This window comes from Glarea lozoyensis (assembly GCF_000409485.1).
Source record: "Glarea lozoyensis ATCC 20868 chromosome Unknown GLAREA3, whole genome shotgun sequence".
In the NCBI taxonomy this organism is placed as follows: Eukaryota; Fungi; Ascomycota; class Leotiomycetes; order Helotiales; family Helotiaceae; genus Glarea; species Glarea lozoyensis.
Genome location: NW_007360998.1, coordinates 1,101,071 through 1,127,928, shown reverse-complemented (window position 1 = coordinate 1,127,928; position 26,858 = coordinate 1,101,071). Strand labels below are relative to the sequence as shown.

At 46.1% G+C, this 26,858-nt stretch overlaps 13 protein-coding genes across 13 annotated transcripts; 8 read left to right on the top strand and 5 right to left on the bottom strand.

Moving 5' to 3' along the window:
- Positions 1–1,241: 1,241 nt before the first annotated feature.
- On the top strand, positions 1,242–1,930 carry GLAREA_00371 (Ctr copper transporter family protein; the record flags this gene model as incomplete). The annotated part of the gene is made up of 3 exons (XM_008085129.1): positions 1,242–1,298; positions 1,395–1,828; positions 1,885–1,930. 3 exons carry the CDS (start codon positions 1,242–1,244, stop codon positions 1,928–1,930), a joined length of 537 nt encoding a protein of 178 aa, XP_008083320.1.
- Positions 1,931–2,207: 277 nt separating this feature from the next.
- On the bottom strand, positions 2,208–3,522 carry GLAREA_00370 (FMN-linked oxidoreductase; the record flags this gene model as incomplete). The annotated part of the gene is made up of 2 exons (XM_008085128.1): positions 2,208–3,322; positions 3,381–3,522. The coding sequence occupies 2 exons, from the start codon at positions 3,520–3,522 to the stop codon at positions 2,208–2,210; spliced, it is 1,257 nt and encodes a 418-aa protein (XP_008083319.1).
- Positions 3,523–4,422: 900 nt separating this feature from the next.
- GLAREA_00369 (Inorganic pyrophosphatase) lies at positions 4,423–5,759 on the top strand (the record flags this gene model as incomplete). Its single annotated transcript, XM_008085127.1, has 6 exons — positions 4,423–4,605; positions 4,729–4,757; positions 4,863–4,953; positions 5,006–5,349; positions 5,480–5,563; positions 5,618–5,759. 6 exons carry the CDS (start codon positions 4,423–4,425, stop codon positions 5,757–5,759), a joined length of 873 nt encoding a protein of 290 aa, XP_008083318.1.
- Positions 5,760–6,110: 351 nt separating this feature from the next.
- On the bottom strand, positions 6,111–6,618 carry GLAREA_00368 (mitochondrial ribosomal protein L44; the record flags this gene model as incomplete). Its single annotated transcript, XM_008085126.1, has 3 exons — positions 6,111–6,226; positions 6,283–6,485; positions 6,533–6,618. The coding sequence occupies 3 exons, from the start codon at positions 6,616–6,618 to the stop codon at positions 6,111–6,113; spliced, it is 405 nt and encodes a 134-aa protein (XP_008083317.1).
- Positions 6,619–6,767: 149 nt separating this feature from the next.
- GLAREA_00367 (uncharacterized protein) lies at positions 6,768–8,117 on the top strand (the record flags this gene model as incomplete). Its single annotated transcript, XM_008085125.1, has 2 exons — positions 6,768–7,078; positions 7,160–8,117. 2 exons carry the CDS (start codon positions 6,768–6,770, stop codon positions 8,115–8,117), a joined length of 1,269 nt encoding a protein of 422 aa, XP_008083316.1.
- A 962-nt stretch (positions 8,118–9,079) lies between these two features.
- On the top strand, positions 9,080–9,899 carry GLAREA_00366 (uncharacterized protein; the record flags this gene model as incomplete). Its single annotated transcript, XM_008085124.1, has 2 exons — positions 9,080–9,685; positions 9,849–9,899. The coding sequence occupies 2 exons, from the start codon at positions 9,080–9,082 to the stop codon at positions 9,897–9,899; spliced, it is 657 nt and encodes a 218-aa protein (XP_008083315.1).
- Positions 9,900–10,252: 353 nt separating this feature from the next.
- Positions 10,253–12,121, bottom strand: GLAREA_00365 (ALDH-like protein; the record flags this gene model as incomplete). Its single annotated transcript, XM_008085123.1, has 4 exons — positions 10,253–10,441; positions 10,502–11,367; positions 11,412–11,567; positions 11,617–12,121. 4 exons carry the CDS (start codon positions 12,119–12,121, stop codon positions 10,253–10,255), a joined length of 1,716 nt encoding a protein of 571 aa, XP_008083314.1.
- A 470-nt stretch (positions 12,122–12,591) lies between these two features.
- GLAREA_00364 (F-box) lies at positions 12,592–13,290 on the top strand (the record flags this gene model as incomplete). Its single annotated transcript, XM_008085122.1, has 1 exon — positions 12,592–13,290. One exon carries the CDS (start codon positions 12,592–12,594, stop codon positions 13,288–13,290), a length of 699 nt encoding a protein of 232 aa, XP_008083313.1.
- Positions 13,291–13,403: 113 nt separating this feature from the next.
- Positions 13,404–14,184, top strand: GLAREA_00363 (uncharacterized protein; the record flags this gene model as incomplete). The annotated part of the gene is made up of 2 exons (XM_008085121.1): positions 13,404–13,868; positions 13,915–14,184. 2 exons carry the CDS (start codon positions 13,404–13,406, stop codon positions 14,182–14,184), a joined length of 735 nt encoding a protein of 244 aa, XP_008083312.1.
- Positions 14,185–15,068: 884 nt separating this feature from the next.
- On the top strand, positions 15,069–17,111 carry GLAREA_00362 (Acetyl-CoA synthetase-like protein; the record flags this gene model as incomplete). The annotated part of the gene is made up of 8 exons (XM_008085120.1): positions 15,069–15,164; positions 15,215–15,352; positions 15,406–15,837; positions 15,894–15,942; positions 15,988–16,255; positions 16,323–16,404; positions 16,472–16,547; positions 16,603–17,111. 8 exons carry the CDS (start codon positions 15,069–15,071, stop codon positions 17,109–17,111), a joined length of 1,650 nt encoding a protein of 549 aa, XP_008083311.1.
- Positions 17,112–17,521: 410 nt separating this feature from the next.
- On the bottom strand, positions 17,522–17,986 carry GLAREA_00361 (uncharacterized protein; the record flags this gene model as incomplete). Its single annotated transcript, XM_008085119.1, has 1 exon — positions 17,522–17,986. One exon carries the CDS (start codon positions 17,984–17,986, stop codon positions 17,522–17,524), a length of 465 nt encoding a protein of 154 aa, XP_008083310.1.
- Positions 17,987–18,664: 678 nt separating this feature from the next.
- GLAREA_00360 (P-loop containing nucleoside triphosphate hydrolase) lies at positions 18,665–22,174 on the top strand (the record flags this gene model as incomplete). The annotated part of the gene is made up of 1 exon (XM_008085118.1): positions 18,665–22,174. The coding sequence occupies one exon, from the start codon at positions 18,665–18,667 to the stop codon at positions 22,172–22,174; it is 3,510 nt and encodes a 1,169-aa protein (XP_008083309.1).
- Positions 22,175–22,998: 824 nt separating this feature from the next.
- GLAREA_00359 (uncharacterized protein) lies at positions 22,999–24,174 on the bottom strand (the record flags this gene model as incomplete). Its single annotated transcript, XM_008085117.1, has 3 exons — positions 22,999–23,267; positions 23,319–23,692; positions 23,759–24,174. The coding sequence occupies 3 exons, from the start codon at positions 24,172–24,174 to the stop codon at positions 22,999–23,001; spliced, it is 1,059 nt and encodes a 352-aa protein (XP_008083308.1).
- Between the last annotated feature and the right edge of the window lie 2,684 nt (positions 24,175–26,858).

Sequence of the window (26,858 nt, the reverse complement as noted above, 5' to 3'; positions counted from 1 at the left end):
CCCGACTGCCAGATTACGAAGTATATGCCACTTCTCGACTTTAAGATCCGACTCATCACAATATCTTTTAGCGTTGGTTTGATATTCTATTCGCTGCTCTTCAGCCTATATTAATTTTGTCAACTCATTCAATCTGCTTTTCTACCGTTAAAACTATTGGTCTTGTGCTGGAACTTTTTCAATCTCTTTATACATTTCTCCTCAACTGGACATTGTATCAAATTTGACATCAGTTCCAGCCATATACCTACTCTTTCTCCAAACCTTTCTGGTATGTTTTATTTTTGACATCTCAAATATTGACGGGAGATCTTTCTGAAGAACCACAGTCCACATCAATGGGCAATTTGTTACCCCATGTAGTCGTTTTCTGTTTTCGCTAAAGAAATGGCTGTAGTTTAACAAAACTTCGTCATCGGATGCACCACACCATCATACTACACTATTTTACTTATCCAGCTCTCATATCCATGGTATATGCGCAGGTGTCCCAAATGCATAGTGTCGTAGTAGATATGCCAAGTAGCGCAGATTTCTTTCAGAGCCAAATTTGAGCCTATTTCCGCCCACAATCATGATGTAGCAGTTAATTGGAGGGTTAAAATAGTAGTATAGCTTTCAAGACTGTTTAACGGTGGCTACCTTCACAATACGGAAGGAGGTGTTTATTAAATGCGTAGATGGCAGGACTTAAGGGCGCCTAAGCGAGTTTTCGCTCAAGTCAAATGAGGACTTTTCAGTCAACTTATCACAGTAACAACTATGGTCGAAATCCGCAATGCTTTTGGACAAGATGTTTAGAGCTTGATGTTAAGTCACCACTGAAACAACAAAAAGCTAATAAATCAACTCCTCGGTTCTGAATAGAAGACTTAGACTCTTTCTATGAATCCAAACCCCACAACCGAGTGCTGCCAAGAAGAACTATGTGGACACAAACCTTCTCAGAACTTGCTCACCCCATTTTTCTCCCGAACATCGTCCCTCAAATGCTCAAGTCTAATTGGACTTTGAATGAAAAATATGGATGATAGATCCCTAAGTCTGTCCTCGGGTGATTTTGAAATCGCGACTATGAACGCTCCACTTGAGCACCTTTGAGGTGTGTAACTACATAATTGACGCATTGCCCATGATCATGAGAAGGTTGGAGGACTTTGTCATTATACAATTGAAGCTGCGTTCAAGATAAAAGGTAGATCATTTCTGGATTACCTGGGCATCATCCCAGATCACTCACCATGGATCACTCATCTATGAATACCACAATGTCCGATATGGGGGCTTGCAAGACTTCCGTAAGTAATCACATACTATGAATTGAAACCAGTCGCTAGGATTGCCATATCGCAAAATCTCGCCTTACTAAGGCCAATGGCTAATAAAATTCACAGATGTTATGGAACTGGTACACAATAGACGCCTGCTTCCTCTCCGCCAGCTGGCATGTAACATCCAACGCGATCTTCGCGGGAAGTTGTATCGGCACAATTCTCCTCGTCATATCCCTCGAGTTCCTCCGTAGAACAGCAAAAGAATACGACCGCTACATCCTCCGACAGTTCCAGCGCTCGCTCTACCTCCCAGCGGAATCAGACTCCAAAGGATGCCCGCCGACTAAGGAGTTATTAGGGGGAGTGGGAGAGATACAATTCCGCCCGAATATTCTACAGCAGTTTGTGCGAGCGACATTGCACATGTTGCAATTCGCCGTTGCCTATTTTATCATGCTGCTTGCTATGACTTATAATGGGTATATCATTATTTGCATCATTATTGGGGCGTGGATCGGAGGGTTCGCTTTCACTTGGGAGAGCATTAGTCTAGGGTATGTGTCTGATCCGTGAACGTAGCGCCGTTATCGAATGCTGACTTGGACCGCAGTAAACCTGGTGATAAGCAGGAGGAAGCGACGCTATGTTGCGGATAGTCTGTTGGTTAGGTTGATCATGTGTATGCCTTAATGATTGTTATTGATGATACCCGTATATTGATTTGGGCTGGCATAAGGCGTAAGGTTGGAGGGACAAAAGCTGTAAACTTGTCTTCGAGTAGCCGAGTATTAAATTACACAGCTGGATTATTATGATTGACGCCATTCTATGCAACCCCCTAGACACGCCTACTAGGCGCTGGTATATATCAAACGCCCCAAAATGCACCTCTACCTTCCCTTGTATCCCCTATATTAAACGCATGGCTGGATTTCATGAGACGATAGCGACACCGTTCGTAGCAGCGGGAGGCTCATTATTCTGCTGATTAGGAACTCCTCTCTCGGCTCTGACTTTTTTCTGTTTCTTGCTTTTGCCACCACCAGCGGCTACAGCACTTTGGTTCTCTTTCAGGTTCTGCTTCTTCTGCTGTCTTCGCCCAAGCTTTTCGGTGTCTGGATCAATACCAATGCTTCTATCGACCTCTCTTGCTTGTGCCTCCAGATCTTCTAAGCCCAGTACTTTGCAAACCTGGGTATAACTTTTTGTTGCTGTGACCAGATTGTATTCTGGCTGCTTCCCTGGAATAATGTGGTTGAGTAGATACTTCGTGTTTCCCCACTTGTTTTCGACCTCGAGACAAGTTTTTAGATATTGCTCTACGACTTCTCGCCAAGGTGCTAAACCCCCATCTGCTTCGCTCCGGAAACAGCTTGAGTTCGTTTCGGCTGCTGTTGCGATCATCGCTCCATCCACACCAAATTCTGATATTAATTGCTCCGCCTCTTTTCGATTGTATACATCTCCGTTCATAAGACATGCTACGCCCGATTCACGACATATATCCGCAATCATTTTAAGTTGTTCTCGAATGGCCCGTTCTCGTGGTCGCATCGGTGTGGTCCGACAATGAATTATGAGACCTGTAATTCCAGTGGCGCATAGTTTTCGAACAAGACTTTCGGTTTTCTCGGGCGTCTCCAATAAACGAATCTTAACGCTTATGCCGATCTCGAATTCCGGTACAATTTCCTTTACGAGCGCTTCGAGGATGGAGCACAATTTATCTGGGGTCTGAAGCAGAGCAGCACCCATTCCACCATGTGTACTGAATGGTTTGGGACACCCAGCATTCACATCTATTCCGACGACATCGCGAGCGACGACGCGCGCAGCTTGAACTGCTCTCTCGGGATCTGATGTGCCAACCTGAAATATGGTTCGGCTTCCTTCGCGCTCTGGGTGGATTCGGTATATGACACTCTCTTTGAGATTTTGATTTTTGTCTTTATGGCCTTGGGAGGGTATTCTTGTGAATTCAATCGTCTTTAAAGTTTCGTTTACTCTGCGAGTTGTGCCAATCATGGATCTGTCAACAGTCTCCGGCCCTGCAGAGTTGTCAGTACCATTCGCAGGTTTGTACTATATTTATGGGAAGATATATACCCCAGACGAGATCTGCGCCATAATGAAGTGCGAGGAGGCGAGATGGGAGCTCTCCTGACCGAACCATTGGTGCAAGCACAATCTTGCCTCTGTAATCCACGCCCCTTGGTGGAATGGGCACTTTCTTCGTAGTCGATGTCATGATGGCAGAAGCGAGACGCTGCATAACATCTCATGTATTGAAGAAGAAAGGCCTAGATGCCGAGATCAATTCCTCAACAATGGTTTTCTTGTTGATGACCTTTTAGTACTTTAGGAGTCACTCTACTGGTAGTTCTCGTTGCGCTGAAGAATTTCCAGCGATAAGGGTCATGTGATCCTTATCCTAAACGACAAGATCGTTTCTGCCCTCCCGAACAACTTCTTGACCAAGAGATCTTGATCTAGCCTAGATACAAAACGAGCTTTTCTTTAACAAGATCAAGATACGGATCTTCATGAATAAAAGTTAGATCCAACTATAAAATGATACTTCTAATGGCCCTTGTGTGAGGCAGTGAAATACCTATCCAAAGCTCCACTCCTCACTCGCTAATCGGTCGAGCGGTCAACGTCCGGCAATCAAAATTGAACCTGCTCGTCGGCATCTCAACTGCAGCACAACCAGTGAACCACGCCCGTAGCTCCATCCCTCACTCAGTAGTTGCTTCTCCTAGTCACCTCGGTCAGTCTCAATTGAAGTGGCTGATCGGATCTAGAATAACGGCCATTATTAGTAGATGCCATCCCCCCTTTCCCTTCAGCCTGTATGAGTTCCCATGCAGTCTTCTGTCATGCACCCAGCCGTGTAGTCCAGACTGTAATTATTCCTCAGTTGCTCCGGCCTCGTCCTACAAGTCAGAATCGCCATTCTCTCCAAGTCCTGCATCACCATTGGCAGCTGCGACGTTCGCTCGCCAGTCTGTCTACGCCTACGCCCACTCTGGCGCAATCCACACCAGCCAACAAAATTTCGTCCCGCACCGAACAAATAGCTCGACATATCTCGTCGGGCCCCTCTTCTTCGCAAAACAACATCAACAATCAGAATTCAACCGCAAAAATGTCTTCTGCCTACCAAGTCCGCAAGGTCGGCGCTCCAAACACCCTGGAGCACCGCATCTACATCGAGAAAGATGGAGTTCCAGTCTCCCCATTCCACGATATTCCTCTTTATGCCAATCAGGAGCAAACTATCTTGAACATGGTCGTTGAGATCCCAAGATGGACCAATGGCAAAATGGAAGTAAGTTGTGATTTTTTCATTATTTGACCCCTCCATGTATGGTTGCGACCCCGCATTATACTTGTTGATACCCCAGCTTTCCAACTATTTCCAGATTTTTAACTGACCTTTACATTGTATTAGATTAGCAAGGAGGAGCTCCTAAACCCAATGTCAGTATAATCGATCTGCCACAATCTCCTCGCACCTGACGTTGGCTCCTCTCCCACGGTCGACACTGTTCAGGATACACATAAACTAATTATATAAACCCACAGTAAGCAGGATGTCAAGAAGGGCAAACTTCGATTTGTTCGCAACTGCTTCCCCCACAAGGGATATCTCTGGAACTACGGTGCTTTCCCCCAGGTAAGGCTGCTTGGCACACTTTCGGTTGAGACATTTGCTGATGTGCACACAGACTTGGGAGGACCCAAATGTTGTTCACCCAGAGACCAAAGCCAAGGGAGACAACGACCCATTGGATGTCTGCGAAATCGGAGAGCTGGTTGGATACCCAGGCCAAGTCAAGCAAGTCAAGGTTCTTGGTGTCATGGCTCTCCTAGACGAGGAAGAGACTGACTGGAAAGTCATTGTCATTGATGTCAACGACCCATTGGCACCAAAGCTTAACGATGTCGAGGATGTCGAGAGACACCTACCCGGTCTTTTGAGAGCCACAAATGAATGGTTCAGAATCTACAAGATTCCAGATGGAAAGCCAGAGAATCAGTTTGCTTTCACTGGAGAGTGCAAGAACAAGAAGTAAGTGATCTAATTGCGTCTTCTGTTGGTGTTGGGTATAGCCAGGAAGAGCTTGTGATAGGGCCCTAAGTCACATCATGAATTTTCAGAGCAACATATTTGATCATTGACAAATGCTAACATATGTCAGGTACGCCACCGATATTGTCCGTGAGTGTGCTGAGGCTTGGGAGAAGCTCATTACTGGAAAGACTCAACCTGGAGACGTCTCTGTGTATGTTCATTCAGCTCGTAATATAACAGTAGAGCAGCACTGACCTGATGATAGTACCAACTTGACCGTCAAGCAATCTCCAGCTCGTGTTGACCCCAACCAACTCCCCCCAATCCCACAAAATGAGAACATCGCTCCAGCACCAATTGACCCAAGCATCGACAAGTGGTTCTTCATCAGCGGTGCCGCAGCTTGAACATATGATCATGACTGTGTCAAGCGTGGTATTTGTAGCTAAATAGATAGGAGCTGTCAAAGCGAACAATAAACCTCACAGACTAAGCAAACCATGCCCATCAATACTTCGTTATGCTTCTTGACTCTTTCTGTTTAGTCGCATGGGAAAACCTTCTCGGTATGTTTCTACGTGCATGTTCCTAATGCTCTCCTGCAATGATACGCAAATAAACCAGCCATAATGTGCGCGGACCCCATGAATCGTAGTCACTTGAACATATTCTCCAGTTTTATGATAATCGACCTTGACCGCGACCGTAAACGCCTTTTATGCCTTTATACTACAGCTCATGGAATCATACAACTCGAATCAGTTTCCGGTCAGTTCTTCCTGCCTTGATAATATTCGAGAATGTCGGTCCACCTCTTCAATGACACCTTTAATCCCCAGCTTCTCAGCATCCAATGTCAATTCCTTCCCATCCTCTGCAAGCTCGTTAGATGCAGTACTTCCTATGTGTGTGGTGCTCAGAATGGCTTACTGAATTTCAATTGCACAAAACTTCGCTCCCTTGACACTCGTGGTAACAATTTGGTGGTGACCTTCATGGTCTGTCGCGCATTGGGAGGAAGGAATGCAAGAAATATTCTTGCTGTCTTCGCTTTCGCCGAGAAGGGGTTGAAGACGGTCTTGACTTCAGTCAAAAATTTGGTGATCATGGCTGCTGACGGAAGCTTCAAAGTACTACAGAGAAACATTAGCATCTGTTCGGTATAGATCGAGCTACAAACATACTTAAGGCACCAAATACCGCGTCAAAGATGCATGGGTATATACAATGGCACTGCTTCGATTGTCGTCGCATCTCAAAAGCCATCTCGACATTTGGACGCTAAGGAACCCCTGTTGGTGATCCGTCGGCACCTCTATCGCGAGCCTCCGCCTTAGGAACATGCCAAATCATCATCGGTCCGTTCCAGGTTATAACTCACCCTCTACCTACAGCGCATATTGCCAATCGTTAATATGTCTTTTGAATCGGTTTCTGAGCGTCTTGCAGTCCTGCAAGATTCAAATGCTGAGCTCAGACGCTCTATAGAACGTCTAGCGACCATCAACTTCCAACCAGGATCTGTACCTTTGGACAATGAGGAAGGCAATGTCTTGTATGAGATGCAAGCGGACATCCAAGGTCTAATGAAAGAACAAGAGGAAGATCTTGAGAACTTGCAGGAGGATGTGCTTGACTTGAATCCTGGGAGAGAAGGAAGCGATTTAGAGAAGCGACGAAGTGTATTAGATAGGACTGTCAAGAGAGCCGTTGGCGACTTGCATAGGTGAGGCTTCTTTACTTTGGGCTTCCCGGCCATAGATTAAGGGGTTTATCATGAATAGAGGCTCACTGTGGAACTCTCTAGTTATCAAGCTGCTTTTCGGAAAGCTCAATTAACAGCTCGGCGCACATTGCAAGCTGCCCAGCGCGAAGAAAGACGATTACTCCTACTATCATATACCGCCGATGCTTCCCCCACAGAATCGTTACCAGTACCAAATCGACGAAGTCAGAAACCTCCGGATATCAAGAGTGAAGATAAAGAGGTCAATGCTAGTAGTGATGTTACGGCAGCGTTACGACGAACACATGAAATGATGTCACAAGAACTCTCCAAATCACAGTTCGCTCATGATACTCTAAGAGAGTCGACGGCAGCGTTAGAGAGACTAGGAGAGTCTTACTCGACCTTGGATACCTTGCTGTCAAGCTCAAAGAATATACTGGGGACATTATTGAGAAGTCAGAAGAGTGATACCTGGTACTTAGAAACTTCTTTCTACCTCCTAATAGCGACGATTGCGTGGCTGTTATGGAGAAGATTACTATACGGACCTACGTGGTGGCTTGTTTGGTTCCCGATGAAGATTTTCTTCAGGAGTTTAACGGGTGTCTTGACAGGTATTGGGGTTATTGGATCGACTTCTAAAGTCGATACCAGTGTCGCACCCGTTGTGAGCTCATTACCTGCCTCATCTATTGTCACCCACAACAGTGCCACTGGAAAACTATCGATGCCATCTGGAGCGCAGGGACCCCCTAGTATTAGGGTTGGTGGTGGTGGGAGGGGAGCCCCTATGAGCGGACCCAATACCCCTCCGGAACCTAGCCGCCCATCACTGGAGAGTTATTCTGAGAAAGTTGGTAAGATTATTGATGATAGCAACGAAAAAATCGTCGAAGAAATTGTCGAAGAAATTGTAACTGAGGAAGCTGTTGAAGATGTGACAGCAGAAGAGCACCCAAGAAATCCAAAGAAACGGATGTGGGAAGAGGAGAAAGAGGCTGCAGAACTGTCTCAGAGAAATAAAGATGAGTTGTAGTTATCAATACAGCTTTCCATCCCTAGTATATTCAGTACAAAGAAGAACAGGAAATCGTATATTATACATTTGTCTCGAAAACGGGTTCAACCAGATATACTTTGGTACTGTTGGTGTTACCGACCTGTAAGACCTACCATTTGAAATGCAAAGACCAACCGAGATGTGGATGAATCTGTTTTTCATGGGCTATAATGTTGCAAGTGTCTTGAAAGCCCTTCGCGCAGCTCGCAGAAGTTACGAGGTGTCGGACCGACAAAAGCTAGGCTATGTAAGGCTACATATATACAAATAGAATCTTTCTGAGCCATCTCAAGATATCCATACTGGTGTATCGGTAACATTTCCGCCTCTCATCCCAGATTGTGCGCGGTAGCGCAGGGTTCGACTCCCTGGTATGGAAGGATATCGAATCTTTTTGCAATTTTTTTTTGTTTGCTTAGAACATCTCACAAAGGGTTGTGGAATTTGTCTTGCTTTTTTCGGTCGTGGTAAGATGCGGGGCTACTACTAAGCGAGTTTTGATATTGATTGGAGTCTTGCAGGCTCGGGTGATGTTGGTTGAACGGAACGTCATGTCTTGCGTTCGGTTGCTTGAGATATCCTTTTGGTCAGATGGAAATGCGATTTCCAAATAAGTTTGAACTTTGATCTGAACTCTTTTTTCGTTTACTCTTGATGCATTCTAACTCTGGTTCAAGCTCCGCGTTTTGATAGCACCGAATGCACCGGATAGTAGGCTGTGTGGAGTCCAGATTGCCAGCTTCATTTTCATAAGTTCGCAACTTTATCGGGGAAGTCATGATTGTGAAGAAGATAACATTCTAAACTCATTTTCAGATATTCAATTGGTTACTGAGATACTTTATCATCCTCCTTCCAAGGCTATCGAATAGGCAGAAAATGTTCAGGCCCCGGAATCTCTCAAAGGAAGTAAAGAACTGTCTTCCACTACAAATACAATGTCTCTAAGCATCTCCCACGGACTACGCAAACCAACGAACTTCAATTCCCTCCCAGCAGAGCTTAAAAACCAGATCTTTAACAGCCTCCTGGCTCCTCGCGTGGTCAAAATATTTTGGTCCTATTTCACCAAAACTTTCTACACCAACGCAAGATTCCCTTCAGCACTCCATCTCTGTCACGATTCTCGCTCTCTAGCTTTAGCACACTACACCCTATCGTTCGGTCTTACACCCGAGAAATCACGTATCTACTTCTCTTACACCCACGACACGGCTGATTTTCAATGGACGTATCTAGCCAATTACTCTGGTCTTGGCGTTCACTACGAGGTTCTACGCACGAAATTAGGAGCTCAAGATTACGCTGGCTTAAGCAGGATCACGATGAAAGAGCGGGAGTTGACGGGGAGAGCGACGGATAGTTTTGTGGATTTAAGAGGATTTCGGAATTTGAGTGATGTGTTTGTGATTTGTGATAGGAGTGCTGCTCAGGTTGATAAGAATTGGTCGGTGGTAATACTGCAGGATTTGTGGAGGGGTCTGGAGGATGATGTTGAGAGGTGGGGGAGGGGGCCAGGGAGGTGGCCGAGACTTTGGTGTGATGTGTGTACTGATGAGAGAGAAGATGGTGTGGCGGAGTGTTCTAGACATTGTGAGTGTTCTGCGTTACATGTGATTTTTACTGGTCGGCTGAAAAGCGGTGCTCACTCTTTCAATAAGGGTTTTTCGAGACGTGGAATAAATATGCTGAGATTGGGCAGCATAGAAAGTGGGCAACACTTCTATCCGAATGTTTGCATGTTACGAGGACAGATGAGCAGTCACGGGGGAGAGCAGAACCAGCTAAGCAGCTTTTCCAAAGGATGATAAGGAGGCACTGGGATATTTGAGGATGTCTGAATCCAAAGCATTGATGAGAGCAGTTGATTTGGGTCAGACGATCCTCTCACACTCCACTACCAGATTATGACAAGAATCTTGCATTGGAAATGGACGGCCATAGGTAACAAGAATATTGTTTTATTCGATCGATAAAGGTCATTCGTATTTCTGGTTATTTGTGCATGCCAATCAACTTAGAAGGCGTAATATTCATCCATTGCCCGAACTCCTAATCTACCTATGTACAGGTACAATTTTGTATCAACGCCACGCTCGAAATGATTTCATTTAGCTATGCGTAGGCATAGCAACATCAGCGGATTTTGAGATAGCATCTTCGCTTCTCCATAAACTAGTAACAGTCTTCAGCTGGGTGTAAAATTGCAATCCTGGCTTTCCGTAGAAATAACTTGCACCACCGCCAGCGATCGACTTCTTGTTTCCAGTGAAGGAGAACATAGGAAGAGGTACGGGAATCTATGAAACGATTAGTGCCCGTATCCCAGGCAAGATCAAGCAATCAAGGGGTAGACTTACAGGAACATTAATTCCAACCTGTCCGGCTTCAATGTTCTTTTGGAATGCGGTTGCAGTTGCTCCAGACTTGGTGAAAATAGCAACACCATTACCATACTCGTTCGCGTTGATGAGATCGACTGCCTCGTCCAGAGAATCCACATTCAAGCATACCAGAACTGGACCAAAGATTTCTTCCTTATAGCACCTCATATGAGGCTTAACGTTCGTGATGATGGTCGGGCCGACCCAGTTACCATTAGGATACTTCGCAGGTTTGAACCCACGCCCGTCAAGAAGGATTGTAGCTCCCTCTTCCTCGGCAGAGGCAATTAGACCTTCGATTCTCTCTTTGCTTTGAGGGGAGATAACTGGCCCCAGATCGGCTCCTTCTTCGAACCCACCATTGACCTTGAGGGCTTTAGTGCTTTCTGCGAGTTCGTTGAGCCACTCTTTCGTCTCTCCGACCATGACCAAAGTGCTAAGTGCCATACATCTTTGGCCAGCAGCACCAAAAGCAGCACCAACGATTGAGTTAAGGGCGTGTTGTTTGTTGGCGTCCGGGAGAATAGCGGCATGGTTCTTTGCGCCCAAGTTGGCCTGCACACGCTTGCCATTCGCGGAGCCTTTAGTGAAGATATACTCTCCGGCTCGGTTGCTTCCCACAAAACTAATAGCCTTGATCGCAGGCTCGTCGAGAATGAAATCCACGGTCTTAGCAGCACCATGGACAATGTTCAAAACTCCAGGAGGCATTCCAGCCTTCTCCGCGAGCTCGGCTAAGATTATAGCAGCTCCCGGATCACGTTCAGAAGGCTTTAGAATCAGACAGTTTCCGGTAGCAGTGGCAATTGGGATTGACCAAAGTGGAATCATGGCGGGGAAGTCTAAATTGTCAGTAGATTTCTAGGCAAGATTCTCAAGTACTTACTGAATGGGCAGATGGCTGCAACAACACCCAATGGCTCCCTATAACTTCTTGTCTCCATGTCTTTGGCAACTTCTAGCACTTCACCCACCATCTGCTGGGGAATATTGCAAGCACCTTCTGCAACTTGCAGCCCTCGGAGAACATCACCTTTGGCATCTAGAGTTTCGTCAGCACACACATAGCATGAAAAAGAGGCATAACATACCTGCAAACGTTTTCCCCTGTTCAAGTGTAATGCTCGCTGCCAATCGATCCCAGTTGTCTCTTACTAGCTGAGTGAATTTGAACATGACCTGCTGTCGTGCCATCACGCTTGTAGCCCTCCATCCTGGGAAAGCCTTCTGCGCACTCTCTACAGCAGCCTTGAGCTCAGCATCTGTACTCTGAGGTACCCGCGTAACCAGGTTGTTGGTAGCGGGGTCGTGTAAATCGATGAATTGGGTGGTTTCGGATTTGAGGAATTTGTTGTCGATAAAGTACGGGGTGTCTTGAACATCTTTGATTTGTTCGTGGGACGTGGGATAGCTATCGACGGCGTATGCTGGAGCTGAGGCCGAGGCAGGCCTGAGATGCTGAGCTGTCGCATGAAGTCTTCGAGTGGCTATTTTGGATGTATTGGAGGAGGATGGCATCCTGAATGCTGGGGCAGAGCGGAGGGCTCTAGCTTGAGCTGCGGCAGCTGGGAGGGTTCGTGTGAGGGCGCGACGCATCTTGTGGCAATGATCAAACTAAACTGGAACTTGAGAGAGGAAAAGATTCATTCCTCTACAAGAATCTCAGCAAAGTTCCAATTCATACACAAATGGAAATAAGGAAGCTGTCAGAATGCTCCGAGGAGCTCGGTTATTGGCGGGGAAGTAAACATGGGGGACAGCGACGTCGGCAGTCGGCACCCCATCTTTCGGACTTAAGGTTGATTGATCCAAGGGGTTAGACAACCACAACCCTAGAGAACTCAAGATAATGATCCTTTTTTTCACATAGCAAAATTGCATAAATGAGAAACTTTTCTTCAAGAAATTCCTAATAACAAGTTCAATTCCAATGGGAAAACAATGTAGGTCTGACATAAACGCCGTTGCTGGTAGATACCTAGCAGCGGGCTCTAGCGAGACGCGTTTGGATCTTTCGGGCCCTCAACTGCAAGCTCCTTAGTTGCACATCCAACTTGCTCACAATAATGAATTTGGTGGAACTACCAAACGATCTGTTTTTGTTAATCGTGGCATATTTGTCACCAAGAGATCTCATTCTCTGTCGCCGAGTGAGCCGACAATTTTGTTCGGCTTTTAGAGAAGACGAACTCAATCGCCACGCTCTGTTGAAACACTTCCCCAGAGCAAGAGAGCTCCGAGGTGCGTCCGTTGACGGCTGGGCAGAGCTCTTCTCGAAAGTTGCCTCGCGTTATCACTACTTAAGAGCAGGCAAACCAAGAGGGATTGAGAAGATTGCTGTGGCAAAATCATGGCTGGCTCCCGAATGGTCCTCTTATTACCCTATTGGACAGTGGCAACGTGAACTTGCATTTGAGGGGAAAAGAGCACGTTTTCACTACGCAGAAACGTTGTGGACTTATGATGACGGATATCTGGTCTACCCTTCTGCATCTTTAAAGTGCTATGTTGTCCACGATCTCGAAAGTGGAACCCGTCATGAGATTGATATTGAATCGAAGGGAAAGATTGTCAGAAGGTTGAGACTGAAATCACAAGTTCTCATCGTCGAGTGGAGCGAGCGTGAAGCCTATCATCAGTTAAATGAGACCGAAGAAGTTCATCGTCATTTTGCTACTGCATATGATATTCAACATGACCTAGAGGATGGCAAGATAAGGGCAACATTCCGGTATCTCGTTAACCCTACACTTATTTCTTACTGATTTTATGGATCTCGACTAAACGAGATAGGAATGAATGGAAAATACACTTCTTGGGATTGCCCCTGAATTCGAGGGACCGTTTCTATACAACTCATACACGTACCCACTACGCAATGTACTTATGGCAACCTAATCGCAGTGCATGGGGAGAAGATGAGCCCATTGAAGCTCTAGCAGTTTGGGATATCAGATCTCCCTCGTCCTACCGACCGAGTCAAGATCCAACTGGCAAGGCTAAGCCCAATGAACACCATACCGGCCCAAGAGTCATCAGACGCTTTTCTTTCTCCGATCTTGCATTCTACAGGGTCAGGCAACGCTCATGCCCGACATTGAGATGTCTTGAACTTGACGAAAACCATGTTTATGTGATACAAGAAGACCACAGATGGGTGGTAGGGCAGGAAGAAAGTGAATCACATCCCAGACTACACAAAGTCAAGAGTACAGGTATTCCGTTCTCAGTTGGACCGTTCTGGGAAGATGAGTGTGGTGCCGATGGAGACGTCAATCTCTCTTTCTGTCAGAGGAATCCTGAAAGTAGACGCGCTCAACAAGCACCATGTTGGCGACATGAGGTTAGTATTTGGTTGCTTTGTTATATTTAGACTCTAACGTAAATAGGAATTTCCTTACCTCACTATATCTGAAGTAAAGGACTTCGAAGCGGGCGTCACATTTTCTGCCAGACATTGCTTTATGCTTGAAACGATATCCATCAATATCAAACCGAGGATTCATATGACGGGACATGGCTACGACGTATCTCTTAAGGATGACTTGTGGGGTCAGATGCTAGAGAAAGGGCAGATTCATGGCGATGAAAGATGGCTCGTGGGAGAAAACACAAAGAGCGAAATTGTTGTTCTCCACTTCGACAAGGAGATAGGGTAGGTATGACATACTCATACTAAAGTGGACTTCCCGGCTGTAAGATATGACATTTACTTATTTTACTCGGTAAACAATGCCCCTCCTCCCATCAGCAGTCGTCACTAAAGAAGTATGCTCTGGTAATACCCGCCAGCTCTCTCGGGATGAGGGCATCAAGCCGGTCAGACTGACACAACTCTGCTCGGCAGCGTTGATAATTCATTTCTTCTGAATGAATATGAAACGAGAGGTTGTATCCGGTGATTGGTGCCAGTACTCTTCGAATCTGTGTATAAGACTGCTCATACAAAATTCAAATATCTCAACAAGTAATTGGCATTTACGTCTCAACCACATTGAATAGGCTCGAGAGGACAAGATAGGTGGCAGTATCCTTTGGAACTCCTCATAATTGTGTCAATCTATGACTAGGCGTACTTGTACGTGCGGAAGTTTATGACCGACTCTAAGGGTTTCTTATTCACTGGGTATCGTCGGCGAAGTACACAATAATGTGTCAGCTTTATCAAGGAAACATCGAATCTCGACCGCCACTGATATTTTCCACGGCAAGCTATATAGATGAGCTAGATACTTTTGAGACGTTTTAAAGCCGCTCCGAGGCAAATGATCGGCTAGGGTCTTGATTGAGTTCGATTTAGCTTCGAAGCTTGACTATACCACCTGGCACCCCGCGTTTCCAACTCCGATGCAGCCAATGATTGTCCTGCAAGAAAGCAACCAACCAACAACGAGCGTGCCAGGATTGAGCTCCCTCATATGCATCTTCGCCCTTTAGAATGCTTCACTCCTTCATAATTATATTAATATCTCTATTCACCATACATCTTGCCTAGACAGACAGAAAGAATAGACAAGACTTTCAGTAGCAAGACTTAGTAGCCATGGTGTTTTTCTCTGCGAAACCCGGTCCTCAGATTCCAACGAAGGACCTGATTTCTTGGATTTTCGATGAATCGTCTCATGATCAGAATGAGAAGGTGAGCATGCGTCCTTGGCAGTCAGAGTGCAAGAGTTTGACACAACATAGATTTATATTGACAGTAAAGATCTGTCGAGATCCCTTACTACCAACCAAGCGAGAGTAGTAGTGCGAAAGCTCGTTGCTGGACTTCATGCGAATGGATTAGAAGAGGGAGACTGCGTTTGTTTGCACTCTTTCAATGATGTAAGCTTTGCATGCACGCATAGTAGGCGGCTCACCCTGAAACGTTTCTTTAGATGTACTACTCAATGCTCTATCTCGGAATCGTAGCGGCTGGTGGAGTGTTTACGGGAACAAATCCTAGTTACACACAATATGAATTGACTCATCACATCAAGACCGCCAAAGCCAAGTTTCTAATCACAGAGCCTGAAATGCTCGGTGCTGCTCTGGCCGCAGGCAAACAATGTAAGATTCCTCACTCGAAGACATTCATTTTCGATGTCCACGGACAAGAATTCCCGGAAGGATACAAATCGTGGAAAGTATTGCTAGATCATGGAGAGAAAGACTGGCGTCGTTTCGATGATTTCGAGACCGCTAGCAATACCACCGCTGCGAGAATGTTCAGTTCGGGAACAACAGGCTTGCCAAAAGCAGCGGTTGTAAGCCACTACAACTTGATCGCTCAGCACGAGTTAGCCTACAGCGACCACAAGCCGTTTAGAGTACGTCCTACAAACCATCTGATTGTATAAATTACTATAAACCTAACTGTTTCTAGGGCAAAAGAATTCTTGCACTTCCTATGTTTCACGCAGCGGCGGCTCCAGGTAAGTTTGTCCTGACTAAAATGGAGAGAGCTTACCATTAGACAGTATCACACACAACTGTTTTGAAAGCCGGGCAACTAGCGATAGTAATGAGAAGATTCGACCTCGAAGAGTACCTTGCCAATATCGAAAAATGGGAAATCAACGAGGTCGGAATTGTACCTCCAATAGCTATAGGAATCATCATGTCACCACTCAACAAGAAATATTCCTTGAAAAGCGTACAACAAGTTATGATAGGTGCTGCACCACTTGGTCGGGACTCACAGAAGAGGTTGCGAGATCTGCTGCCAAAAGAAGCGATGGTGCTCCAGTATGTTTTCCTCGTGAAGTTGTCCCCACGGTGGTTTTTGATTCCCATGTGCTGATGTGTTGCTCAGGGTTTGGGGTATGACCGAAATGACATGTATTGGGAGTATGTTTCCATACCCCGAGGATGACGATACCGGAAGCGTGGGGAGAGTATTACCACACTGTGAAGCGAAGTAAGTCTCTTCTAACATTTCTCTGTATCTTATGCATGACACAGGAACAAAGCTTAATGTACTGTAGGATTATCGACGATGCGGGCAAGGATATATCAGCCTACGACACTCGAGGTGAACGTAAGTTGCATCAATCCCCGCGTAGGTTGGTTTGATTCTAACCACAACGAACTAGTTTGTATTCGGGGCCCAATTGTAGTCAAGGGATATTTCGAAAACCCTGCCGCGAACGCCGAGTCATTCGATTCCGAGGGGTTCTTCAAAACTGGCGACATAGTTTACTGCGATTCCAAAACCCAGAAGTGGTATGTTGTCGATCGAAAAAAGGAATTGATCAAAGTGCGCGGCTTTCAGGTCGCTCCTCCCGAATTAGAAACGGTTCTCCTTTCTCACCCACACATCATCGATGCTGCTGTCATCGGAGCGAAATGTCCCCAGGATCCAGACGTAGAACTCCCAAGGGCCTATGTGGTAAGGAGAGATAGTGAAGAAGGAAAGAAACTCAGCGTAGAGGATGTGAAAAAATGGTCTGGATCAAGACTGGCGAAGTTTAAAGAATTGACTGGAGGCGTGATTTTTGTTGATTCTATTCCTAAGAATGCGAGCGGGAAAATCTTGAAGAGGATTCTGAGAGAGCAGGCGAAGAAGGAAATGGATGCTAGCAATGAGAAGGCTAGATTGTAGAAGACGTCTCAAGTATAGGTGGGCTCGAAGTGGATTGGATGACACGAGCCAGTGTTAGCTAGATCGCTCAAGCCGAGGCCAGAATTGGCTGTAATGCTCTTTTAGCCAAAGCTCACAATACTTGAATCAAGCAACGCTACTAAGTCATAGCATTGAAAGATTTTGTTGGGGTGGCGCAACGTGATTATTGCCACAAAGACCTTTTAAACCTACTTACGAGTTGTGTTAAAATGGGTGAATACCTACCTAGGTAGGTATGGTTGCGTATGACGTTACGCAAGTCCTATAACAAACTCCATTTCCTGACTCCATGACGCACCGCTCGAATCTCATCCAGATAATACATGTGGTATCATACATTCAAATCCTTTCTTATCAATTTTAGAAGCTGCTCATGCATAGCCTCTTGATCACCGGAAGAATCTGCCCAACAATCCACTCGTGACGCTCCTAGCCATGCCACCTGATAGCAGAGCACTCCCTGCCAAATTCGAAGCTTGGCCGAACTTATCACATCTGGAGAAGGCAAGCGTGTTGGTGATGGTCAAACTCAAAGCGATTACTATTTGCGCATTAATATTCGGCTCCCAAAGCTGCATATTGGGCAACTCACCGACAAGCGTCAACCATATAAATTCAAACCTGATAATCGCAACCAAGGCCAATCCAACCCAGAGTAATGGCTGCGAATACAACGCCAGCCAAAAGAATCGTCTGTCAGTCGCACTTATAACTTTCGTAGAGGGATCTGAAGATTCGAACACCCAGTGCGAATCGCCTGTCTCAGGATGTACTTCATTCCACCACCGTAGACCAACCAGACGGCGACCAGCAATGTTCTTGAGGTAGTAGAAGTCGGCTGCGAGGAGGAGCATCGTGATGATGAAGATTAAAACGCTATTGGAATTAGCTATCGAACTTTGATCGGACTGTAGAACAAAGATTTCGGTCTACTAACAAATTGTCTGTAAAGAATATGCCAACCAAATAAACAACTAACGAAGCTACAGTAGTCTGTTAGTCTTCTTGCGCTCTCAGGATAGACACGAGGCTCAATCCTTACAGATTCGAAAGGCTAAGAACCACAGCAGAGTTATGGGATGCGAACTCAGGCGCCAACTCAGTGTGCCTTCCGGCGTTTGCTGATCCATCTGGAAGGTATTTGGCGCAAAGTGTTGTGGTTTGGGAGGTTTCTGAAATGATTATGGTGGTGTCGCTGAAGTGTCGCAACGGTTAGCTGTCAACTACCCCTGTCCGGATTACTTTACTAGCGGCTGTTGATGTAGCTGGTGGGATTATTCCATTGTGAAAGAAATCGCAGTTGGACGAGAAATCCAAAACAGCGTCTTGCGTTTGAGCCTGTGCAAGTATATAAATGGACGTTCCCAGATATCAACAGGAAGGAATTGCCTTAAGATTACACCTTCTTGACATAGAAACATACAGTCACGTGAACTCGTGTTGACTTGTCGCGTCCCTTCGCGCTTCTCTGAACGTTCCACTTCAACAACCTTCCAGCAAACTATGTGCGCTGTACCTCAACCACGGATGCAATGGACGAGGAGGATTATGGCGATATCGCGGATGAAGATCTGATTGAAGCACTGAGCCAGCCATCCCAAGATCTTCCACCACTGCGCCCATCACCGCAGTCGCAATCGAACAAGCGTAGGAGACTGAATCATGGAACAAGTGACGATGGGTCGGACATCTTGGCTGGATCTGGCGGCGATGAAGATGAAGAGAATGAAAAGTCGAAAAAGAAAAAGTACAGGATACACGTTGGAGCTGATACAATTCCAGCCCCAAAGATTTGGGGCGCTACGCAAGCTGAAGGATATCCCGATTCGAGTCCTTCCCGCATTCGAGGTCCCATATACAGGAAACCACGTCCGGAATCGCCAAAGCCTTCACAGACCATTGTAAACACTCGAAAACAACCTCAACAAAAATCTCTGTTTGATTCTTTCCAAAGGCGGCAAAAGACCCCGCCACCGCAAAATGATATCTCAGGAGAGCTTGCGGACCTTCCATCAGACGCTTTCTCCTCTCCGGAGAATAATCATGAAGCCATACTAATAGGGTCTTCGCCCCCGCGCCCGACTCAGTCGAATTTTGCAAGGCAGCGCCTCGCCGCACCTCTGAATGGACTCAAACAGACAACTTTGTTCGGATCCCATGCTGCTCCTGAGGTAGTCACGGCTTCTCAGGCCAGGAAAGTGCACAATTTTATTGTTGATTTACCGCCAGAAGCCCCAACTCATCATAAGCTTGACACAGAAGCGTTGAAAACTTGGGTCTATCCTACAAATCTCGGTACAATCCGTGATTATCAGTTTAGCATTGTTCGAAATGGCCTTTTCAACAACCTCCTCGTAGCGCTGCCCACAGGTCTAGGGAAAACCTTCATCGCTGCTACAATAATGTATAATTACTTTCGATGGACGAAAGATGCTCAAATCGTGTTTGTCGCGCCAACTAAACCTCTCGTTGCGCAACAAGCTGAGGCTTGTTTTGGCATTGTGGGAATACCAAAATCGCAGACGACGATGCTCACAGGCGAACAACAACCCGCGTTGAGAGCTGAAGAGTGGGCAACGAAAAGGATTTTCTTTATGACCCCCCAAACTTTCGAAAACGATCTCTCGAGTGGCATTGCTGATCCCAAGAAAATTGTTCTCCTTGTTGTAGATGAGGCACATCGGGCCACCGGAAACTATTCGTACGTCAAGGTGGTAAGCTTTTTACGGAGGTTCAATAAGAGCTTTCGCATACTTGCCTTGACCGCAACCCCGGGTTCTAGTGTTGAATCAGTACAAGAAGTGATTGATGCGTTGGAAATCTCTAAAGTCGAAATCCGATCCGAAGTCTCGATTGATATTTCGCAATACGTCCACCGGCGTGATGTTGACCAGATTATCCTTGATCCGTCCGACGAAATAGTCAAAATTAAGGAGCTCTACTCCAATGCTCTGAAACCGTTGCTCAGCCTGCTTTGCAGCCAGAACGGGTACTACAATAAGGATCCTATGTCTTTAACTGCCTTTGGTCTGATACAGGCAAGGAAACAATGGTTCGCCTCTGGAGCCGGGAAATCCGCGGGTTTTGGTCTAAAAGGCATGATGAATGGCTTGTTTGCCATTCTTGCGAGCGTAGCTCATGGGATAAAGCTCCTCGAGTTTCACGGCATCGCCCCATTCTACTCTGCGGTCAAAGACTTTCGTGATAGCGCCAACGAGGGTAAAGATGGTGGTGGGAAATACAGGAAGCAGATTCTCGAAAACCCAGACTTCAGAGAGATGATGAATTTGATGCAGAGATGGATTAACCTGGAGGACTTTATTGGCCATCCCAAGCTCACTTGTCTCTGCGACACAATCCTCAATCATTTCTTGGATGCTGGTGAAGGAAGACTGGGAGAAGACATGCCTCCCAGCGCAACCCGTGTCATTGTGTTTGCAGAATACCGTGACAGCGCTGAGGATGTTTGTCGAGTATTGAATAAACAGCAGCCAATGATTCGAGCATCAGTCTTTGTCGGCCAGGCTGATTCCAAACGTTCCGAGGGTATGAATCAAGCAAAACAGCTTGAGACTATCAAGGATTTCAAAAATGGGAAGATCAATGTTATAGTTGCAACCTCGATTGGGGAGGAAGGATTAGATATTGGCCAAGTTGACCTCATTGTCTGCTATGATGCTTCAGCGTCGCCGATTCGAATGCTTCAGCGCATGGGTCGGACTGGTAGAAAGCGAGCTGGACGTATTGTTCTCTTGTTGATGCGTGGAAAGGAGGAGAACAATTTCGTCAAGGCCAAGGATAATTATGAGCAGATGCAGAAAATGATTAGCTCAGGGCAACGATTCAATTTCCGACACGACCTCTCGGTGCGCATCGTGCCAAGAGACATCAATCCCGTCGTTGACAAACGGATTATCGAGATCCCAATCGAAAACACGCAAGATACTTCACTACCAGTCCCAACTAGAAGGGCCAAAAAAGGAGCGAAAAAGCCGCCAAAGAAGTTTCATATGCCGGATGGCGTTCAAACCGGCTTTCAATCCGCATCTAATTTATCTGGAAAGAAGAGAGTCCAAGCATCTCCCCCGAGCGACGTCGAAATTGTTACCCAAAAGAAGAGATCAGAAATCATACCTGAAGCTGCTTTGGTTCCGATCATAGATGTAAGGCAAGTGATTCTCGATCACGAAGAAACTCAAGAGCTGGAGAGGAGGTTTCAGAATATTGCTGGTGATGAATTTGAAGAAGTTGGGATGCCCGACCTAACAACACAACCAAAATCGCAACGATCGCTAAGTCGTATTGCAAAGATCCAGCATGGTCAGTATACGAATAGATGTGTAAATTTGTTCCAGACACTTTCCGATTCGCAGAGCTATGATGATCGTTACCTGAAGCCTTACGGAGATACACCACCATTACGAGAGTCATGGTACGTTCCACCTCCTGCTGAAAGGATGGTCACCACCAAAGCAACCCCCAAAATCAAAAAGTTGGCCGTACCCCGTTCAAAACAGACACCAAAAGCACCAAAGACTAAGCCAGCTTCTAAAGCAAAGAGGCCTCGTGCTCAGCTGTTCGGGATGATGGACCCGGGTAGTGATATGGAAGCAACTCCGGGTGGTACGGCTGCAGGGGAGATTAGTGGTGATGATACCGAGGGAGAAGGAGATGATCTGGCCGGTTCTGAAGAACCTTCTCAGGAAAGCGAGATGCCCTCTAGTATGCTGGATTTTGTCGTCAACGATGAATCTTCAAGTCTAGGCATAAGAAGAAGTAGTGTTACTCGCTCATCCAGCCCTCCACCTACCGAGCCTCCTGGAAAGAAGATCGAGCTTGCATCCCTATTTTGTACCCAGAATTCGGTTGATGACGATCATGACCGCAATGAATCGGACACTTCGACTCTTACGGGACGAGTACCTGAAGAATTTCCCGAGAATAGTGTTCAGGTGCCAAGCTCAGATACGGAGGTAGTACCTCCTTTAGCGAGGACGAAGAGACAGAGAGCTCCCATCTTCGAAGATGATAGTGATGAGTAATGTATTGTACATGAGTCTTGAAGCATAGCGGTGGCGTTTTGGTAGATAATTGGTCCAACGTGGAGTTTGATGGTTTGGGAACTTTGGGAAGCTGAAATTAGCTGTATATAAAACAGATGTGAAGAAAGGATTTGCTCCTCATGACATATTCTAATCATTAATGATTTGTGCAATACAGTATTCTTCGTGTATGGGCCACGTTTGGGATAAATTGAATTGTAATTGAAGAGGCTATCAAGCCCGGAAACCACCTAGATGGGCAGGTTTCGTTTCCTCGCTGTCCCGCAAGACTTGTCCGTAAACAAAAGCTTTTACGTTCCAAATAGCAAATCACTGGGTTCCGAAAAAGATCTTTACTCCTGTGGAAATCTCCCACCCATCCCCCTTTTCGAGTTTCAACCTCAATCTCGCTTAACGCACCAGCAACACCAAAAATGAAAAGAAAACATACAACAGTAGGTATTCGCTGGTGGTCACCCACCCAACTACTAATCTACCGATCTGAGGCTTACGTATGGCAGAGCGGACGGGATGCCCGGTTCTCCTCAGTCTATGGTCGTATGTGAAAGGAGGTGTTGTCTTTGGGGTTATATTCAAGACAAACTGGCGGTGAGGGAAGTTGTAAGCGCAACCAACGAATCTCTGAGCCGCCTGCGGTGCTAGACTTTCATTATTTGATATTATTCTTACCGAGGTGTTTGTGCTCACTATGTTGCAAGCAATTTCGTATTCCAATCAATCTTTCAACCGCGATTATTACAATCCTTATCTCAACATTTATCAATGTTTCCAACACATAGACTGGAGGACTGAAAGCCTACGAGCTACCGTTTTTTACTCGCATCCTTCAACATCTGTTCTCTCATAGCCGCTCTTGCATTTCTACTCCCTCCCAACTTCGGTCCCTTCAACGCCTCTTCTTCCTTCTTAGCTTGCGCCGTCTTCGCTGTACTAGCCACTTGCGGCACCCTAGGCTGTCTTGATTTTACCGAATCCATATAGTCTTTCAGAAAAGCGTCGGCTAGGGCATCATCGGCTGCTTGGTCACCGTTAGAATTTGGTGGTGGAGTTGGCGTTTCTTCGTATATTTCAACTATAGGATTTTAGCATAATCAAACCGCCCGGTGGCTTGAAGGGAACTTACGCCGGTTCTCCCGCAACAGATCTTCAACGATTTTATCTCTAGCAATATCATCACTTCCTCTTCTCTTCCTCCCCCTCCACGGTTTCCCATCTCTTCCCAGGCGTACCTTGGCTGGCTTCCGCTGCACACCATCCTCCACCTCTTCTCCATTCAACAATCTGTTTGTACGTGCAACATTCTTACTCCTAACCTCATCACCAAGATCAACTTCCAGTATCTTGCCGAGCGCCGCAGGCTGTCTATTAACCTCGCCAGTCTTGTTCGAATTAATCGTTGCGCGTTCTATCGACGACGATATAGATCCAGCTGCAGCAGAAGGTTGGGAACCTTCAGAGATACGACGTTTGGCCAGCTCAGAATCTATATAAGCCATCCTTCCTCTATTAGCACTGTTCTCTGTTCCATCCACCTGCCAATCTCAAAATCATGGGAGCACTCACATATGCCTATCCACATCACCTATCGTCCCTGTCTGGGGCGCAAACTTCCTCACCACACCTCCATTACTTTCTAAACCCTCTTCTGCCTTTTCTTCTTCTGGCGCTCTGATAGCTAATTCTCGCCCCTCCTCTCTATCAGCACGGGAGCTAGAATCAACACCAAACACAACCCCTCCTTTCCCTTTCCTCTGCTTGCGAAGTCGCAATATCTCAGACATGGGCACCTGCACTCCTTCGACTTCCGCCTCCTGCGCTGTGCTGCTGATCAACTCATCGAGACTTTGCGCTTCGGGCGCAGATGGCGTTGGAACATCTGGTTCCTGGGAGGTTGCACGCTGGCGGTAGATCTTGCGTTTCTTGGAGGGCCGGAAGAGGATAGTTGGTTCTGCGGAAGGTATACTCGGGGGCGGTGACATCGTGATGGCCTTGTGATATGATATGTTTGGTATGATATGTTCTGTCGCGAGATTATTGTCTTTGCCTTGAGGATGCGATGAAAGTGACAGGGGTTTAAATCCGGGGAAATATCTTGGCATATGATATCCACAAACGGGTGGCAGTTGCACCATGCTACAGGTATTTGATCAGCAAGTAACATGTTTCACTAAACATAAGTTGTCTCTACAGTTTTCTAAAGTGGACAAAACATCTTCAACTTCCATTTTGATATCTAGTAAAACAAAAAGCTCAGAGCTCGAAGTATACTCTACTTAAGCACGCAATTTGCATTTGGCTAATGATACCACTTGTTATTTGTCTACCGTGACTGTTCCCCCTCCTACACACAACTTTGCTATAGTTTACCGAATCATCACCCTCCAACAGTCATCTCAAAGAATCCCCAAAGTCCCACCGTCACCGAACTACTCGCCCTAAAAACAGCCTTCCCAGGCACTCCCTCCTTTCCAACACACATATCCATCAATCACTCCTATATAGGCGAACACCATAAGCACAATATCTATGGCCCCGTACTGCTGATGAAGATATAACATCCAGATCGCAATGCCAATCGCTGAGATTCGCGCCGAGCTGAGAACCGTTATCGGCTGAGCCGTTTTGGAGATAGCGATACGTTGAGGAAGACCCAAGAGTCGTATCGCGCCTTCTGCATCCCAGAGAGGCATGAATCCTCCGATTGTGATGGTTATTGCGAGGAGGAGAGGGGGGATGTGGCGGGCGATGAAGTCTTTAAACAGGATGTTTTTGAATCCTGTGTTGTGAAACTTGAACAAGTGTTTGTGTATGTGTTGAGAGACCCCTTTTTTTGAATCGAATTTCCGAAACAAATTTGAAAATGATATTTACAGCTTCGTACAAGTACAACATGCCAAGAAGTTGTAATATCCTAATCAGCAATCTCTTGAAGGTTGGCCAAGCGAGACATACCCCAAAGTCTCCATGTTAGTCAACATGACTCGATTCATGTCAAATATTCTTCTGTGTCGAATAAGTATAGCACACCTTACATATTCGATGCCTAGTGGAAATAGAAGTTCAATCTCAAGTGGTATCCAAGGGAATCGAGCGCGGACAGACACATTGCGTACAGATAAAGGCTGATCTGATACAAGACAATGATCTGCCAACCTTTTGAATCAAGTGCAGCAAATTATTTTACCAAAAGGGGCGCTCGTATAACAAATCCACTATTCATTATTCCAAATGTGTCAGAATGAGAAGGCGTAGGAAGCAGAGATAATGCAAAACTACAGTCATTAGGGTGATAGACCAATATCATAATATGAAGCCATGGAGTAAAATGGCAGCTGGAAGTAATTTCGTGCTGGTATCGCACAAGATTGCAATAAGATCTTGAAGTGACACCATATCAATGTAGCAGATATAGAAATGAAATTTGTAGTAGGAGAGCAAACTAAGATAAAAACGCCAGGACATAACGATATCCTACCTGCCTGGACACTTGTCTAGTAGGCGACCTGACGAGTTCATGCCTGCTGAACAGCGAATTCGCACCCGCCATCAGTGGAAGTAGAAGAATACACGAGAGCTCAAGCAGCGCCAGTGTGACAATTTTGGAGCGTTCTCGCTCCGAAATGACACAAGCTGTAGCTCTTGAACTTCATGTAATTCTATCCAACGACAATCCAGAACAAACCCCATGTGAAGCTACGCTCGTCCGAATTTGGATTTCGAGACGGCATAGAGGAGCATTGAGCGAACACGATTGAATCCGTTCGACAACTTCAACATTCCAATAATGAGCGTTTCCCGTGAGCAATGGACACTGCTGACCAGACATAGCTTGCGCAAGTCTTCCGAGTCATGCGACACCACCAAAATCCCTTCTGTATGATCGAGCCAAACGTTATAGCTGTCCGAAGAGTGGCCCTTCGTGAGTTACTCCCGCCCAAGACTCAAACTCCCACTCTCCATCCCTCTTCAGCACCCCTCAATTCCCCTCCAAGCAATCGCCCTATAATCAACATTAGCCCTCACCCTTTCTCTCTTTCAACAACAACCACCAGCACACACACAAACAGTCCAACACATTTCAGAAACCCAGATTCTAAGCACCGCTAACAACCCACGAGAACGTCCCCAAAGCCCGCCGTATATGACGATACAGAACACGAGCCCCGGACCCGTCTCGCGTTGTATTGGTTGTGTCGCCTAATACGGCTCTTCCTAAAGATATTTGTGGGGTTTATGGGATCTCATCATTTTGGCCACGGACTGTTTTGTGGTGGTAGGCGCGGGGGAGGGGGGGACTTACGGAGGGGGGGATTGGGTGTTTGTGGTGGTGTTGGTGATCGGGTGAGATAATTGTGGTCTTTTGGGTTTGAAGCTTTGGAAAAAAGTTTGGAGGTTGTTCATTAGCGTGGTATCTGGGGATCCACTTTTACACGTGATAATATACAACTCACTTCAAGCTCTGTTAAACATCCTCTTCTGCATCGAATTCAAAGTACAAAATTCTTGTATGATATTAGCCGTCTCCACAGAATTCTCATCTTACTTTTCTCGTTTTCCGACTTAGATCGTCTCCTTTTTATATTGGATGCTAGTTCTGCAATCTTCGCTGACTCGCTGAGGGGAATCAACGAGGAAGCGAATTAGGTGCCTCCAACTATTTAGT